At 50.1% G+C, this 17,500-nt stretch overlaps 1 protein-coding gene across 1 annotated transcript in view; it reads left to right on the top strand.

Moving 5' to 3' along the window:
* Positions 1-17,500, top strand: part of LOC115399677 (ninein-like protein) — a 65,514-nt gene that overhangs the window by 2,743 nt on the left and 45,271 nt on the right. Inside the window, exons 3-8 of the mRNA XM_030107201.1 lie at positions 5,985-6,393; positions 10,845-10,978; positions 11,271-11,322; positions 13,644-13,654; positions 13,741-13,833; positions 14,683-14,859. Coding sequence (XP_029963061.1) covers positions 5,985-6,393; positions 10,845-10,978; positions 11,271-11,322; positions 13,644-13,654; positions 13,741-13,833; positions 14,683-14,859 — 876 coding nt within the window. The remainder of the gene's footprint in view (positions 1-5,984; positions 6,394-10,844; positions 10,979-11,270; positions 11,323-13,643; positions 13,655-13,740; positions 13,834-14,682; positions 14,860-17,500) is intronic.

Genomic DNA, 17,500 nt, shown 5'->3' with positions numbered 1-17,500 from the left:
ATTTTGACCTTATAATTTGGAAACATAGTACATGCTTCCACTAACGCTTTAATCCAAAATTAAGAAGCTGCTTTGTTAAAAATGTCATTTTTTTGCAAAAATGCGACTTTTATTTTGAAGGGGTGTGAGGCTTTTATTTTGACAGTCATGTGTGCTCCACTTTAGCGAACACCAATATATCCCTTTGAGTGTCAGAGTAGCGTTATTCCATACATCCCGTTGTCTGTCTGTGCATCTATCCATCATCCATCCATCCATCATCCATCCATCCATCCATCATCCATCCATCATCCATCCATCCATCCATCATCCATCCACCTGTTAAAGAGTGATTTCAGGTGTATGGTGTGTGTCAGGTGATATATTGCTTCCTCAGTGGCTTGCTGCTGCAGGGGCACTGTTGCTTCAGTCATGTGTGACTTGTGGTCACGGTGCGCCCTCTGCTGTAGAAAGCAGGTACAACATGCAGAATGTTTTACAGCTGGTCTCAGATCAGCCACAGAGGCTCTATGCCCATATATGGCTTAAGTAGGTCACATGATGTTAGTGTGACTCGGCAGACAAACAGTTTCTCTTTGGTAAAAACAGCTTGTAAAAGGCATTCCCGTTGACCAAAGTAACCAAAAATGTCACAAAATGATAGGAAATGGAGTTGTCTTTTTGTCTGTCAAGTTTTCAGAGCAGTCAGACTTATAGTTTTGAAGAGGGAAGCCTTAATTGATGAAAAAGGCGAGATTTTTGAGCAAAATTTGACATAGAAAGTGGATAGAACGGACTTCCTGTCAGGTTTAGGTCATGGCGGTCAGCGCGAAAGTTGTAGATCTCGATGACACGAACTAGGGCTGCCACGATTAGTCGATTAATTACGATTATGTCGACTATTAAAATAATCGACTACTAATTTAATAGTCGACTAGTCGTGTTTTTTTTTGTTTTTTTTAATGTTTGTTTTTGTCTCGAAACTGCTGCGGCACCTTCCACTGCCGCGTCTGCCGTTCTGTGTTTGACACACACGCGCAGTCGTGTCAGCTGCGACAACATGGCCGCCCGGCGGCAGCAGAGCTCAGAGTGTGGGAGCATGACAAGAAAACCTCAGAGAAAAGTGCAACACAGCATCTGCAGGACAGAGCCGGCCTTCCACAGCAGCACAGCTGCGATGGATGAGCAGCTGAAACGGAAGCACGGCGTGGCTCGGGACAACGATGATTGACCGTCGTCTCGGTAAGCTAATAATATTAGCATAGAGCGCTAACTTGCTGTTTACTCATAGCTGTTAACATTAGCCGTGACGATTTGATTCATCAGCTGCCTTTAGCACATATTTCATGTTTTCTGTAACGCTCTAACAGTGATGTGTTTTAATAAGAAGTGACGTCGCGCTGATGTTTTCTACCGTTATGTTTCAGAGCTTCACCCCGTCGGAGCGGATTCTCTCTGCAGCAGAACATCTGCTCCCAGAAGAGAGCAGTCTGTCTCCAACATGTAGAAATGCTGACTGTCCTGGCGGTGAGCCAGAGCCCTGTGGAGTTTGGGATTATGTAGAGTCAGAGTGGAATAAAGTTGTATACAGTTGAGCACTGAACACAAAATGCACTTTTGTTTTATTTGAGTCAGTGAGACGAAAACTTCAATGATTCCTTAGTTACAGGAGCCTGCCTCATTGTTGATGCTTGATGCTAAACATAAATTAAGAAAAAAAAAATTAACGTGAAGGATTTATTTTTGTGTTGTTTAGGCAAGTGCCTTTTCCTTATTTTACTCAAGTATTTGCAATTTATGCCATTAAATACAGGTTTAATGAACTCTCATCTGAATTGTCTTTATTTTTAGTTAGAATATACCTTAAACACTTAAAGCTGAAATCTAATTGTGGCTATATAAGAGCAGCTTCACGGTGGTGCGATAAACTATGTTCTACATTTAATTTATATATGATGCGATTAGTCGACTAATCGAAAAAATAATCAGTGATGAGTCGACTACCAAAATAATCGTTTGTGGCAGCCCTAACACGAATGCATGCATGTGTTTTTATCTCTGTACGACATTGTGAAGGGACAAACAAACCATATTAGTGTTTTTAGGGCGAAAAGTGTTTTGTGGCACATTTGATTTGACAGGAAATCGCGGACTTCCTGTTGCATTTAGGACAAGGTTGTCAATTGGTGAATTTTAGATCTCGACCAGCCGAACGCATCCACGTCGATTTGATTTCTCTACGACATTCGTGCGGGACACAGTGCCCATTGTAGTGCTTCAAGTGCATTTTCAGACTTCAAACTTTAAGAGTTAACAGCATCCACACCGTGAGACTTTTGAAAAAGTTTTGAACAATATCGGAAGAGAAACTTGTCCTCTATTATTTCAGGCCACTCTGACGTCTCTACGACAAGCGGTCTCGGAGGAGATAATTTTTAAATGAGGAGTCATTTTTTGCCAAATTTTACACTGAAAGGGAAACACCGGACTTCCTGTTGGATTTAGGTAAAAATGATCAGATCGTTATTTTTAGATCTCGAGGAGACAAACGCGTGAGTGTTGGTTTGATCACTCCACGACATTCCTGCGGGCCGTGGTGGCTGCTTTACTGTTTCTAGGTGGCGCTAGAGAGCAGATGGGGTTATGGGGTAAATTTTTGCATTTTATCAAATGTTTCGCCGGTCCGGATGAGCCTGCCAAATTTGGTGAGTTTTCGTGCATGTTTAGGGGGTCAAATTTGGCGTTGAAGCGGCGTCGGAATAATAATAAGAAACGGACGAAGAACAATAGAGGCCTCCTCGCCTCGGGCCCGAGGACACCTCGCCCTCGGGCCCGAGGACACCTCGCCCTCGGGCCCGAGGACACCTCGCCCTCGGGCCCGAGGACACCTCGCCCTCGGGCCCGAGGACACCTCGCCCTCGGGCCCGAGGACACCTCGCCCTCGGGCCCGAGGACACCTCGCCCTCGGGCCCGAGGACACCTCGCCCTCGGCCCGAGGACACCTCGCCCTCGGGCCCGAGGACACCTCGCCCTCGGGCCCGAGGACACCTCGCCCTCGGGCCCGAGGACACCTCGCCTCGGGCCCGAGGACACCTCGCCTCGGGCCCGAGGACACCTCGCCTCGGGCTCCGTCCCTAACTTATACATTTCAATGGGCACGTTTACATGGACCACGTATAAGCGGATTGTACGTGGAGCGGATTGTGAAATGTGTCATGTAAACACCCAGCGGATCCGCTTCACTCGGAGCGGGTTGTAATTTGGAGCCGATTGTTCGAGGCGGTCTACGCCGATCGACAAGCCGCTCCGTGTCCCTGATAGACGAGCCTGACAGCGGAGCGGACTGGACTGGGGGAGTGTTTGTTCTGCGCCTGTTCCCTCATACGGAGTGACGTGTGACGTTCCAGTAAACGGGAAGCAGCACAGTCAGAAAACCAGCAGAGAACGCCACGGTGGTTGAAAAACACTTTTTTAGTAAAAAACCCCGACAGAAAAAACATTGGAGAGGCGAGATGGAACCAAGTCGCGCAACAGCGAGTTGTATAAAGAGCTCTATAGCAGAATACAAGCGATCGCCGGCTGGTGTTATGGATTAACTGGTTCCGTGTTAACGAATGACGGCGGAGGTCTGTGTAAACACCTGCTGATAACAGCAGCTGTTAAAGTAAGACTCACAAAAGACTTTAAACGTATACACTCACTGGAGCTGTCCATACCCGGCGTTCACCAGAACCACTACATGTTTCAGTCATGTATTGGTCACAAGTTAAAGGTATAATACAACATTTTCTCGAAAAGACGAAGCCAAACGTCTGTTACTCACTGTTTGAACAACGCCATGCTCCAGACCATCGCCCGGCTCTCCTGCTTCTCCCAGGAAACGCGGAAGTGTACGAGCGCGACCTCCTCTTCTCCGCCGTGCACGGCTCTGTTTACAGTTTCTGCGATCCGCCTCGATCATAAATAAAGCTTTTTTTCCGAAACAGTTCCAGTTTCATGATGTCAGACTCGCCATCGGTCAGTACGAGCTCAGAAGCTCACGGCTACAGAAACACTCTGAATGCGCAAAAGGGAGAAGCTGATTGGCCGCGAGCACGGAGAACCGCCTTACGAAAGCAGCTCGTCAGAATGATTGACAAAAGGACACACCAGTTATTTAGGTGATCCACCCGGAAATCAAAATGTTGTATTACACCTTTAACTCGGGCACCAGTTAATTGGAAACACCGGCATGCGGAGCAGAGCTCACACCGAGACGTGGCGCTCGGCGGCGGCGCTCCGGCCGGGGAGCAGCGCTCCTCCAGCAGGTATCAGGGACTTCTGGGACATTATCTGAGCAGAGATCAGCAGATAGAAACTCTCTGCTCGGCGCTGAAGCTGCTGCTGCAGAGAGGAAGACAGGAAGTTCCTCGTGAGACTCTGTCCTCATGTCCCAGGACGCTGTATGATCCGCTTCACCAGGGTCCTGGTAAACCAGGATTCATCGTGGATCGCTACATGAATACACTCCGTTTAATACGATTGTTTGCAATCGGATTTAAAAAAACACCCACGTAACCTGGGCAGTGAGAGTCACCTGGCCACGCCCCCTCACCATTAAATGATGTAAATGCGGGCGTTTCTTTTATCCGGACACTCGGACAACAGCCAGTTTCTCCGCTGCTGCCCGGTCCACCCTGAAGGTGACTCACACTGCTGAACAGGAACGTTCTGGAAACATGGCGATCGTATCCATTCCAAATACATATCGAAATACGTATTGGCGATCTAGGTAGGTGGTTCCATTCTGGGTTGAAATGTGTTAGATAAAGAGTAATAGAGTATCGATATCTCAGTCACAAAGTTCCTCATCAGAGCCTCCCCAGTTGGCTTTTTAATGACTTGTTTAGGACTCGAGGAAAAAAGTTTAGGACTTGGACTGGACTGTCAGGACTCGGGACTGGACTGTCAGGACTCGGGACTGGACTGTCAGGACTCGGGACTGGACTGTCAGGACTCGGGACTGGACTGTCAGGACTCGGGACTGGACTGTCAGGACTCGGGACTGGACTGTCAGGACTCGGGACTGGACTGTCAGGACTCGGGACTGGACTGTCAGGACTCGGGACTGGACTCGGGACTCCAGTGCTAAGACTTGAGACTGGACTTTGACTTGCAGAACCCGGACTTGGTCCGCCGGGTTCCAGCTGCCGTCTGGGCGCCGCTGTGGCCGGACAGGCAGAAGAAGAAATCGGGCTCGTTTCATTGGTGCAGCCTGTGGCTAGCCCCGCCCAGCAGCCGGCTAGCACTTAGCGGCTAACAGCTAACAAGAATAGAGTAGACTTTACTGATCTCACCAGGGAGATAGTCTCAGGGGTCAAAGGTCATGGCAGGAGCAGATGGAGGATCATTGAAGTGAGTCTTGAAGACCGAGAACGGACCTGGACCTGCAGGACCGTCTGCAGGCGTCTCGCTGGAGACACTCAGACGTCCATCACGATCGATCATCTTCTGAGCGCCTGCTCTTCCTCCCCGCCCCATGTCCGACCTCTGACCTCTGACCTCTGATCTCTGACCTCCTGACCCTTTCTAGCTCCTTCTGTGTGCGTCTGTGTCTTCTGACTGCCTGGACAGTCCAGCCCGGTCCTCGGCGCGTCCCGCCTTGGTCCCCGTGGCAATGACTTCCTGTCCACTAGGGGCGCCGGTACACAGGCGCCAGGGGGACACGTCCCCAGAGACAGGAGGACTGGAGGACAGACGTACAACGCTCTGAGACAGAAAGACTGGAGGACGGACATGAAAGACACTGTCTGGAGGGAGGAGAAGGTCAAAGGTCAGAAGATCAGAGGTGGAAGCTTCCAGTGATACTGTCCACTCCAGAGGGGACGCTCTAAAGAGGACGCTCTAAAGAAGACACTCCAGAGGGGACGCTCCAGAGTGACTGTTGTCCTGTTGTGTGTCTTGTTGTGTAACATACTGTGTGTGTCCTGCTGTGTGTAATGTGTGTGTGTCGTGTTGTGTGTCAGGTCAGCTTCCAGGACTTCCACCGGGCTCTGCTGGACGTCCTGTCTCCTGCGGTGGACGTCCTGTCTCCTGCGGTGGACGTCCTGTCTCCTGCTGTTGACGTCCTGTCTCCTGCGGTGGACATCCTGTCTCCTGCTGTTGACGTCCTGTCTCCTGCGGTGGACATCCTGTCTCCTGCGCTGGACGTCCTGTCTCCTGCTGTTGACGTCTTGTCTCCTGCGGTGGACGTCCTGTCTCCTGCACTGGACGTCCTGTCTCCTGCGCTGGACGTCCTGTCTCCTGCGGTGGACGTCCTGTCTCCTGTGCTGGACGTCCTGTCTCCTGCGGTGGACATCCTGTCTCCTGCGGTGGACGTCCTGTCTCCTGCGCTGGACTCCAGCTCAGAGGACGACACCAGCTACCTGGACCCAGGTGAGCCGTGTTGCGTTCAGGGACATCATGTAAAGTCGGTCAGAGCAGTGAAGAAATGTTCTCTCTGGACGTTCTGGGATGAATGAATGAATGAATGAATGAATGAATGAATGAATGAATGAATGAATGAATACATTTATTTTGAGGCACAGGAAAAACAACACAAAATAAACATACTGTACAATACTGAACACAAAGCTCCCCACGCTGGGCCGAAAAAACACCGCTGACAGAAGTAGTTTATTAAAAAAAACAACGAAAGACAAAAAGAAAAAGAAAGAATTAATAATAAAAAAGAAACAAACAAACAAACAAAACTCCAACAACAATATTTACCATTAAGAACTAAACATATGTTGTATTGAAATTGATGAGAGGACCTCGAACAGGAGTGGCATGAAGACAACTTCTCAGCTCCTCCCTGATCATCCTGACGTCTTCAGGTTGCCATGATTCATGAATAAATTCATGAATTAAGTACATTTAGTATATATATACACACACACACACACACACACACACACACACATATCAGAATCAGAAAGACTTTTGTTGTCCAGGTTCGTCAACAAACAGGAAAGTGTCTCCGGCTCTCGGCTGGACCAGAGGAACCCCGAAGGAGAAAAACACAGAAAGACCAGAGACCGCGGTCAGATGACCTCAAGTGAAACGAAGGTTCGATACTGAGAAACATCAGGAGAGGCAGAACGGCAACAACCAGAACAAACCAGCACCGACAGAACCAGCAGAACCTCAGCAGAACCTCAGCAGAACCGCAGCAGAACCTCAGCAGAACCGCAGCAGAACCTCAGCAGAACCTCAGCAGAACCGCAGCAGCATGACGACACCTGCAGGGAGCCGGAGCCGGGTCTGAGGACGGATATAGGGATAGTCCAGCAGGGGGTCCAGCAGGGGGTCCAGCAGGCGGGGGGTCCAGTGGGGGCTGTCCATACATATATGTATATATACATACAGTATTTATGAAGGGGGAAGTATTTTCAATCCATGTCTTTGTCGCTCTACGTGACAAAGACATTTAAAACATCAATAATTTGGTCCTAGAAACATTTGTTGTGTCTTCACAGTAAAGTGGTAACAGCCTGAGTGGACTGAACAGGAAGTGGCTCTCAGCCCTGCAGGGAGTCAGGGAGGAGGAGGAGTCAGAGCGGCGTCCCGGACTGGATCCAGCTGGCTCTCCAGCTCCGCCCCCTCCTCCTCTCAGCTGTTCTGTTCAGTAAAAAGTCTTTCAGTTTCCACGTGTCTCCCTGTGTTGCTGTGCTGCGCTCAGTCGGAGTAATGAAACACTGCTACAGCTTTAGTTCCGCCTGAAAAAAAAGTTTTTTTGCACATAGAAAACGCCTATTCATAAAAGACAAGATTCGGGGTTTTACTGTTTTTGTTTTTTTTAATGAGGTGGAAATGGCCTTTTTGAATTCAATTTTTGCTTGGAGGGAAGATTTTCCACCGGACACCACCTGACCAGTGGTGTTCAAATATGTCGGACTTCGGCAGATTTTACCAGTCAAAGTCCGATAATGACCGGATCACAGAAACCCTGATTTTATATATATATATATATATATATATATATATATATATATATATATATATATATATATATATATATATATATATATATATATATATATACATACATACATATATACTGTATATCAGTGGCGGACCGTGCATTTCACATTAAGGCCTTCAGAACAGATCCGCCTGAACCAATCCACCCCTCAATAACTATTTTATGTCTATAAAAAAATACCTTATTATACAGATATACATATAAAGAGTTGTTGCACAGCAGATAGATACTTGTGCAGCCAGAATAAATGCCTTTGCTGAAGTGCACAAGTCTCCTACTACATCTGTGCACATACAATGAGCATCAACAACTTAATAAAACAGCAATATTATTTAGGAAAAGAGGAACATTTTACTCACCAGAATCCCCATTATTTGAAAACAAAATCCATCCTCCTTTCCTTCCTCAAAAAGAGTTCAACTGCTCTGTCATATAGATTATCCGTGTTTCAGTTCCATAAAGCCAGGGCTGAAAGTCCAGCTGCCCTGTGGTATTTCTGGTAAGTTTTATTTCTCTTCAGGTCTTCTTCTTCTTCTTTGGAATAATTGAGGTAGGCGACCAACAACTTAGGTGCATAGCGCCCCCTACTGTACCTCTTGGTGAATGTAAATCAGAAGGCCTGGATCTGCTGTTGTTAGTGTAGCTAGCTAGAAGGCGCTGAGTCGCCAACTCGAAATCTGATTGGTTGAAGCAACTGTCTGTTTGACGCTTCACTTTACTTTACTGGGCTATCAGAACGGACAGTGAAGGCCTCAGGCAGATTTCTTTGACCCTAGCAACAGATGATGCCTGAAATCTGATTGGTTAAATGATTTAATATGAAAAAAACATGTCTGGAAGCAGCGCGACCACGGGAAAACTATGAAAGGAACTGGAACATACCGTTTGGAATCATTTAGTAAGTATTCATGGACAAAATATAATTTACATCAGTCTGTAATTCAGATACCTTTTAGGCCAGCAGAGAAGGCCTTGCAGGCCCTGACGGCCCACCACTGATAGATATATATATATATATATATATATATATATATATACATCTTGGTGGATAGCCTCAGTGTGCTAGACTTAGGAGGAAACCAAGAGCCTCCATGAGTATACCCAGAAGATGGCTCCCAGTGATGATCTGCTGGGTGAATGCCTCAGACACCAAAAGCCCAGTAAGGAGGAGCCAGAGGAGCCATCATGGACAGACGAAGCCCTGCAGGGCATGGACCACCGACACATTGAAGAAGAAAACATAGCAGAGGCTGGAAAAGGCTGGACTGAAGGACAGCACAGAGGCACTAATCATGGCTGCACAAGAACAGGCCCTGAACACAAGACCAGCAGAGGCCGGGATCTACCACACCAAACCAGACCCCAGGTACAGACTGTGCCAAGAAGCCCCAGAGACAGTACAGACCATCACAGCAGGGGGTCAGATGCTGGCAGGCAAGGCAGACATGGAACGGCACAACCAGGTAGCGGGCATCGTGTACAGGAACATATGTACCGAGTATGGACTGGAGGTCCCAGGGTCCAGATGGGAGACACCTCCAAAGGTGGTCCAGAACAATCCAGCCAAGATCCTGTGGGACTTCCAGATCCAGACTGACCAGCAGGTGACGACCAATCAACCTGACATAGTGGTGGAGGATGAACAGCAGGAGACAGCTGTGGTGATAGATGGAGCAATCCCAAGAGATGGAACATCAGGAAGAGAGAGAGAGAGAGAGAGAGAGAGAGAGAGAGAGAGTGTGGGGCGTGAAGACAACAGTGATACCAGTAGTGATCGGGACACTGGGAGCAGGAACCCCCAAGCTGGGAGGATGGCTCCAGCAGAGACCAGGAACAACATCTGAGAGCTCTGTTCAGAAGAACACAATCCTAGGAACAGCTGAGATCCTGCAGAACCCTCAAGCTCCCAGGACTCTGGTAGACCCTGCAGAACCCTCAAGCTCCCAGGACTCTGGTAGACCCTGCAGAACCCTCAAGCTCCCAGGCCTCTGGTAGACCCTGCAGAACCCTCAAGCTCCCAGGCCTCTGGTAGACCCTGCAGAACCCTCAAGCTCCAGGCCTCTGGTAGACCCTGCAGAACCCTCCAGCTCCAGGCCTCTGGTAGACCCTGCAGAACCCTCCAGCTCCAGGACTCTGGTAGACCCTGCAGAACCCTCCAGCTCCAGGCCTCTGGTAGATCCTGCAGAACCCTCCAGCTCCAGGCCTCTGGTAGACCCTGCAGAACCCTCCAGCTCCAGGCCTCTGGTAGACCCTGCAGAACCCTCCAGCTCCAGGACTCTGGTAGACCCTGCAGAACCCTCCAGCTCCAGGCCTCTGGTAGACCCTGCAGAACCCTCCAGCTCCAGGACTCTGGTAGACCCTGCAGAACCCTCCAGCTCCAGGACTCTGGTAGACCCTGCAGAACCCTCCAGCTCCAGGACTCTGGTAGAGGACCCGAGCTGGAAGGAGACAGACACAATACCGCCGGGTGGCGAGAACAAGTTGTTTTGAATATAACAGCTGTGTTCTCGCCACCCGGCTGCTGGAGCCGTCCTCCCAGCAGGGGGTTCCTGCTCCCAGGGTCCTGATCACTACTGGTACCACTGTTGTCTTCATGCCCCACACTCTGGACAAGAAAGAGAAGCACTTAGACCACAGCAGGGACAGACGGGTGGAGACAGCAGCAGGAACAGGCAGGTGGAGACAGACGGGTGGAGACAGATGGACACTGACAGCAGGCAGAACATGAATCCGAGTAAGAGAACGGCAGAGAGGCTTCAGAGCTCCTCCACCTTCTGATGGAACCACCTCCACCAGCAGGTGGAGCTGTGGAGCTGTCAAACACTGTCCCTGTGTCCCTGTGTCCCCCCCGTCCCCCCAGTGATCCCTGAGGTGGAGCAGCCGAAGCTGGTGGTGGGGCTGAAGCGTTACGGCCGCCGCTCTCGTCCTGAAGCCTTTCTGACTGCCGGGTGGAGTCCTGAGGTCAGAAGGTCGTCCTCTCTGGACAGCGTGGAGGTGGGAGGAGTCCCAGTCCGTCCCCGTGTCTCTCTTCATGCCTCTGTCCCCGTGCCTGTCTGTCTCCATGTGTCTGTCTTCATGTATTTCCTCTGTGGGAGGTTCAGGGGAGGAGGGGAGGGGCCAGAGGGGGAGGGGCCGGGGGGGCGGGGCAGAGGGAGCAGATTGAGGGGGGGCGGGGGGGGGGAGGGGCGGGGGGGGGGGGGGGGGGCAGAGGTGGGCTCTCAGTTAATCTCCTCAGCTGACTCCTGACCAGCCTGGTGTTTGTGCGGCGGCCATCTTTCTGCTGCAGAGCCTGAAGTCTGAGGAGGACAAGAGACGGAGGAGCTGCTGCCCGTCTGCAGGTAGGACCGCTGTCCCTCTGTCCTCCTCCTCTGTCCTCCGGTCCTCCACTGTCCTCATCTTGTCCTCCTGTCCTCATGTTTCTCTGCAGCTGCCTCACCTCTCATTTCATGTCCTCCTGCTTTGTCTGGTCCTTCCACTGCTGCTACACCCTTTACTGCTGCTGCTGCTACACCCTTTACTGCTGCTGCTACACCTTTACTGCTGCTGCTGCTACACCTTTTACTGCTGCTGCTACACCCTTTACTGCTGCTGCTACACCCTTTACTGCTGCTGCTGCTACACCCTTTACTGCTGCTACACCCTTCACTGCTGCTGCTACACCCTTTACTACTGCTGCTGCTACACCCTTTACTGCTGCTGCTGCTACACCTTTTACTGCTGCTGCTACACCTTTTACTGCTGCTACACCTTTTACTGCTGCTACACCCTTCACTGCTGCTGCTACACCTTCCACTGCTGCTACACCCTTTACTGCTGCTGCTGCTACACCTTTTACTGCTGCTGCTACATCTTTTACTGCTGCTGCTACACCCTTTACTGCTGCTGCTGCTACACCCTTTACTGCTGCTGCTACACCTTTACTGCTGCTGCTGCTACACCTTTTACTGCTGCTGCTACACCCTTTACTGCTGCTGCTACACCCTTTACTGCTGCTGCTGCTACACCCTTTACTGCTGCTACACCCTTCACTGCTGCTGCTACACCCTTTACTACTGCTGCTGCTACACCCTTTACTGCTGCTGCTGCTACACCTTTTACTGCTGCTGCTACACCTTTTACTGCTGCTACACCTTTTACTGCTGCTACACCCTTCACTGCTGCTGCTACACCTTCCACTGCTGCTACACCCTTTACTGCTGCTGCTGCTACACCTTTTACTGCTGCTGCTACATCTTTTACTGCTGCTGCTACACCCTTTACTGCTGCTGCTGCTACACCCTTTACTGCTGCTGCTACACCCTTTACTGCTGCTGCTACACCCTTCACTGCTGCTGCTACACCTTCCACTGCTGCTACACCCTTTACTGCTGCTGCTGCTACACCTTTTACTGCTGCTGCTACATCTTTTACTGCTGCTGCTACACCCTTTACTGCTGCTGCTGCTACACCCTTTACTGCTGCTGCTACACCCTTCACTGCTGCTGCTACACCCTTTACTGCTGCTGCTACACCCTTTACTGCTGCTGCTGCTACACCTTTTACTGCTGCTGCTGCTGCTACACCTTTTACTGCTGCTGCTACACCCTTTACTGCTGCTGCTACACCCTTTACTACTGCTGCTGCTACACCCTTTACTGCTGCTGCTACACCCTTTACTGCTGCTGCTGCTACACCCTTTACTGCTGCTGCTGCTACACATTTTACTGCTGCTGCTACACCCTTTACTGCTGCTGCTACACCCTTTACTGCTGCTGCTACACCCTTTACTGCTGCTGCTACACCTTTTACTGCTGCTGCTGCTACACCTTTTACTGCTGCTGCTACACCTTTTATTGCTTCTGCTACACCTTTTACTGCTGCTGCTGCTACACCTTTTACTGCTGCTGCTGCTGCTACACCTTTTACTGCTGCTGCTACACCTTTTACTGCTGCTGCTACATCTTTTACTGCTGCTGCTGCTACACCTTTTACTGCTGCTGCTACACCTTTTACTGCTGTTGCTACACCCTTTACTGCTGCTGCTACACCTTTTATTGCTTCTGCTACACCTTTTACTGCTGCTGCTGCTACACCTTTTACTGCTGCTGCTACACCTTTTACTGCTGCTGCTGCTACACCCTTTACTACTGCTGCTGCTACACCCTTTACTGCTGCTGCTACACCCTTTACTGCTGCTGCCACAGCTTTTACTGCTGCTGCTACACCCTTTACTGCTGCTGCTACACCCTTTACTGCTGCTGCTACACCCTTTACTGCTGCTGCCACAGCTTTTACTGCTGCTGCTGCTACACCTTTTACTGCTTCTGCTACACCTTTTATTGCTTCTGCTACACCTTTTACTGCTGCTGCTACACCCTTTACTGCTGCTGCTACACCCTTTACTGCTGCTGCTACACCCTTTACTGCTGCTGCCACAGCTTTTACTGCTGCTACACCCTTTACTGCTGCTGCTACACCCTTTACTGCTGCTGCTACACCCTTTACTGCTGCTGCTACACCCTTTACTGCTGCTGCTACACCCTTTACTGCTGCTGCCACAGCTTTTACTGCTGCTACACCTTTTACTGCTGCTACACCCTTGCACTGCTGTGGTTAACTTGCCTCTCTGTTACACACACACACACACACAGGTGGTGCTGTAACTGGTGGTTTTGTGCAGGTGGAGTTCAGGTAACACCGTCCTGCTGCGGGTCACTTCCTGTCCGAGTTCATCCGGTTCACGGTTCCTCTTCGCTCCCCAACCCAAACCCCGACAGCCAATCAGCATCCAGGACTGCCAGTCTGACTCCACCCTCTTCTCATGCTCCACCCCTGTGAAATCAGCTGACCTGCAGATGGCGTCTCACATGGTGAGAGACACCGGCCGTCCTTAGACCAGAGACCCCCACCCAGAACCAGGACCATGTCAGAGCAGGAGAAACCTGCAGGACCAGGCTCAGAGGACGAAGACCGGCAGGACCAGGCTCAGAGGACGAAGACCGGCAGGACCAGGCTCAGAGGACGAAGACCGGCAGGACCAGGCTCAGAGGACGAAGACCGGCAGGACCAGGCTCAGAGGACAGTTTCTCCTGTCCCAGTTGTCCTGAGGGGCTGGATAGAGAGACAAGGAGAGGACAGACTGATCCACTGGCCAGAGAGATATCTGGGTCCTGGTCTCTGGGTCCTGGTCCCTGGGTCCTGGTCTCTGGGTCCTGGTCCCTGGGTCCTGGTCTCTAGGTCCTGGTACCTGGGTCCTGGTCTCTAGGTCCTGGTCCCTGGGTCCTGGTCTCTAGGTCCTGGTCCTTGGGTCCTGGTCTCTAGGTCCTGGTCTCTGGGTCCTGGTCTCTAGGTCCTGGTCCCTAGGTCCTGGTCTCTGGGTCCTGGTCTCTGGGTCCTGGTCTCTAGGTCCTGGTCCCTGGGTCCTGGTCCCTGGGTCCTGGTCTCTGGGTCCTGGTCCCTGGGTCCTGGTCTCTGGGTCCTGGTCCCTGGGTCCTGGTCTCTAGATCCTGGTACCTGGGTCCTGGTCCCTGGGTCCTGGTCTCTAGGTCCTGGTCCCTGGGTCCTGGTCTCTAGGTCCTGGTCTCTGGGTCCTGGTCTCTAGGTCCTGGTCCCTGGGTCCTGGTCCCTGGGTCCTGGTCTCTGGGTCCTGGTCCCTGGGTCCTGGTCTCTCTGTGGTTTTGGATTTGTGGGGTCTGAAGCGGTGGTCTCGGTCCTGGCAGGCCGTGGCGGTGTTGGGGGCGGAGCCTGGACGGACGGCGTCCCCCTCGTTGCTGACGGCGGCGGCGGGACAGACGGTCCTGAGCCGCCTGGACGATGGATCCGGGTTCACCAGTCCAGACCGGGTGGAGGGTCTGTGGAGGGAGGAGGGGCTCCGGAACGGCCGGGAGGTCCTGCAGGTGTGTGTGTGTGTGTGTGTGTGTGTGTGTGTGTGTGTGTGTGTGTGTGTGTGTGTGTGTGTGTGTGTGTGTGTGTGTGCCCCCGTAAAGCCTCCTGGCCCTGATGCAGCTCCATGTGGTCGGTGGTGGGGGTCAATCAATCAATCAATCAATCAATCAATCAATCAGTCAGTGTATGTCTGTACAGCCCAGTATCACAGCAGCAGCCGCCTCAGAGGCTTCCAGATGCTACATTGGTTGGTAAAAATTTCAAAGCTTGATAAAGACTCTGATGGTAACAGTGAATCACAGTGTAGTGTCGATATGAACAGCCACAGACAGAACAGAGTGAGAACGTTGACATCAGACCAATAAACATGGTGGCATGAACAGTCCACAGCAGCTCGTCAGTGACCGAACTGAGTCATGTTAGAATGTTAAAGCAATAAAAACAGTGAATAAGCATCATGGTAATATGTCAGATTCAGTAAGGAGACAAAACGAAGCAACCACCGCCTTAGACCCTCACATCCGGCAAGAACACACTCCAGAAACCCAGTGGGAGAAGAAGAGATCTTGGGGAGAACCACAGTATGGAGGGATCCCTCTCCCAGGGACGGACAGCTTTGGCAACAGCTAGCATGAGACAACAAGAAGTAAAGCCTAGGACTATGTTGAGGACAGTCCGTTGGACGGTCCAGCACAGGAACCACGGATCCCAGCAGTAGAACCGAAGCCAGTCCACGGGCAGGACCGACAGGAGTGTCCTCCCGGTCCGGACGGAGCTTGTTCGTAGGCCCTCGTAATAGTGGAGTCAGCAACTGAAACTGGAGAAGACTCCCCCTCGAAGGGGGGACAGCAGGGGAAAAGCAATGAAGGGACTAAAGGGAAGAACATTCAGACATTAGAGGACAGGGCTCAGTGCACCGTACTTCCCACAGCATTCTAGCTCCTAGGGCAGCTTTGTGGATAGTTTACTGTTTAAACTAGTATTTAGTTAGTATAGTTGAGATAGTTTAGTTTAGTTTAGTTTGGTTTAGTTTAGAGTCCCTAGCTGACCTGATCATAGGCTGCATCGAAGAGAAACGTCTTGAGCCTAACCTTAAATGTGGAGACTGTGTCTGCCTCTTTGACACCACTTGGAAGCTGGTTCCATAAAAACGGTGCCTGATAGCTAAAGGCTCTTCCACCTAGTGTCCATTTAGAGACTCTAGGAGTCACCAGTAACCCTGCATTTTGAGAGCGGAGTGCTCTGATTGGTTGATAAGGCGTTAAAGCATCTTGGAGATAGGTCGGAGCCATCCCATTTAGGATTTTGTAAGTGAGGAGGAGGATTTTAAATCTAACTCTAAACTCGACAGGAAGCCAGTGAAGAGATTTTAGAACGGGAGTAATGTGTTCACGTCTTCTAGTTCCGGTTAATAATCTGGCGGCCGCATTTTGAACCAACTGAAAGTTTTTTAATGCACTTTCTGGGCAGGCTGCGAGAAGGGAGTTGCAGTAGTCCAGTCTAGTAGAAACAAATGCATGGATGAGTTTTTCTGCATCGCTTCTAGGTAGAATGTTTCTTATTTTAACTATGTTGCGCAAGTGGAAATATGCTGTTTTACAAGCCAGGTTGATGTGTGCTTTAAAGGAGATATCCTGGTCAAATAAGACCCCGAGGTTCCTGACAGTAGAGGAGGAGGATACACTGACGTTATCTAAGGTGATAATCTGCTCAGATAGACACTCTCTCAGTTTATGGGGGCCTAGTATAATGACCTCTGTTTTGCCAGGATTCAGACGGAGATAGTTCGTAGTCATCCAGGTTTTAATTTCTCTGATACAGTCACTGAGTCTGTCTGTTTGATTAGTTTGATCAGGTTTCATAGATAAATACAGTTGTGTGTCATCTGCATAGCAATGAAAATTGATATCGTGACTTCTAATTATGTTCCCTAAAGGAAGCATATACAACAGAAATAAAATTGGCCCGAGCACGGACCCTTGAGGAACCCCATAACTGACCTGGGAGCACGGTGAGGACTGTTGGTTAACGTGAACAAATTGGTACCTATTAGATAAATAGGATTTGAACCAGCAGAGGGCTTTTCCTCTGATGCCAACCTCACATTCTAACCTCTGCAGGAGAATATTGTGGTCGATTGTATCAAAAGCTGCACTGAGGTCTAGGAGAACCAGGACTGAGACTAGACCTGCGTCAGCCGCCAATAGCAAGTCATTAGTGACTTTAACTAACGCAGTCTCAGTGCTGTGATAAGCTCTATATCCTGACTGAAATTTCTCAAATAAACTATTGTCCTGTAGGTGGCGGCAAAGCTGTTTAACCACGACTTTTTCCAGTACTTTTGAAATAAAAGGCAGATTTGATATCGGTCTGTAGTTAGCTAGAATATCAGGATCGAGATTAGGTTTTTTCAGCAGTGGTTTGATTACTGCGAATTTAAATGACTGTGGCACATAGCCAATTTCTAGAGACGTATTTATCATAGTTATGATCGTATTTAAAATAACTGGAAGAATATCTTTGAAAAGCTTAGTTGGAATTGGATCTAGGAGACAGGTCGAGGTTTTAGAAGACATTACAATCGAAGTAATCTCAGCCCCATTTACTGGTGAGAAACTATCTAGTATTTCAGGTATTTCAGGTGGAGGCAGT

This window comes from Salarias fasciatus, chromosome 13 (genome assembly GCF_902148845.1).
Source record: "Salarias fasciatus chromosome 13, fSalaFa1.1, whole genome shotgun sequence".
NCBI lineage: Eukaryota > Metazoa > Chordata > Actinopteri > Blenniiformes > Blenniidae > Salarias > Salarias fasciatus.
This window is presented reverse-complemented; position numbering and strand designations above follow the sequence as displayed.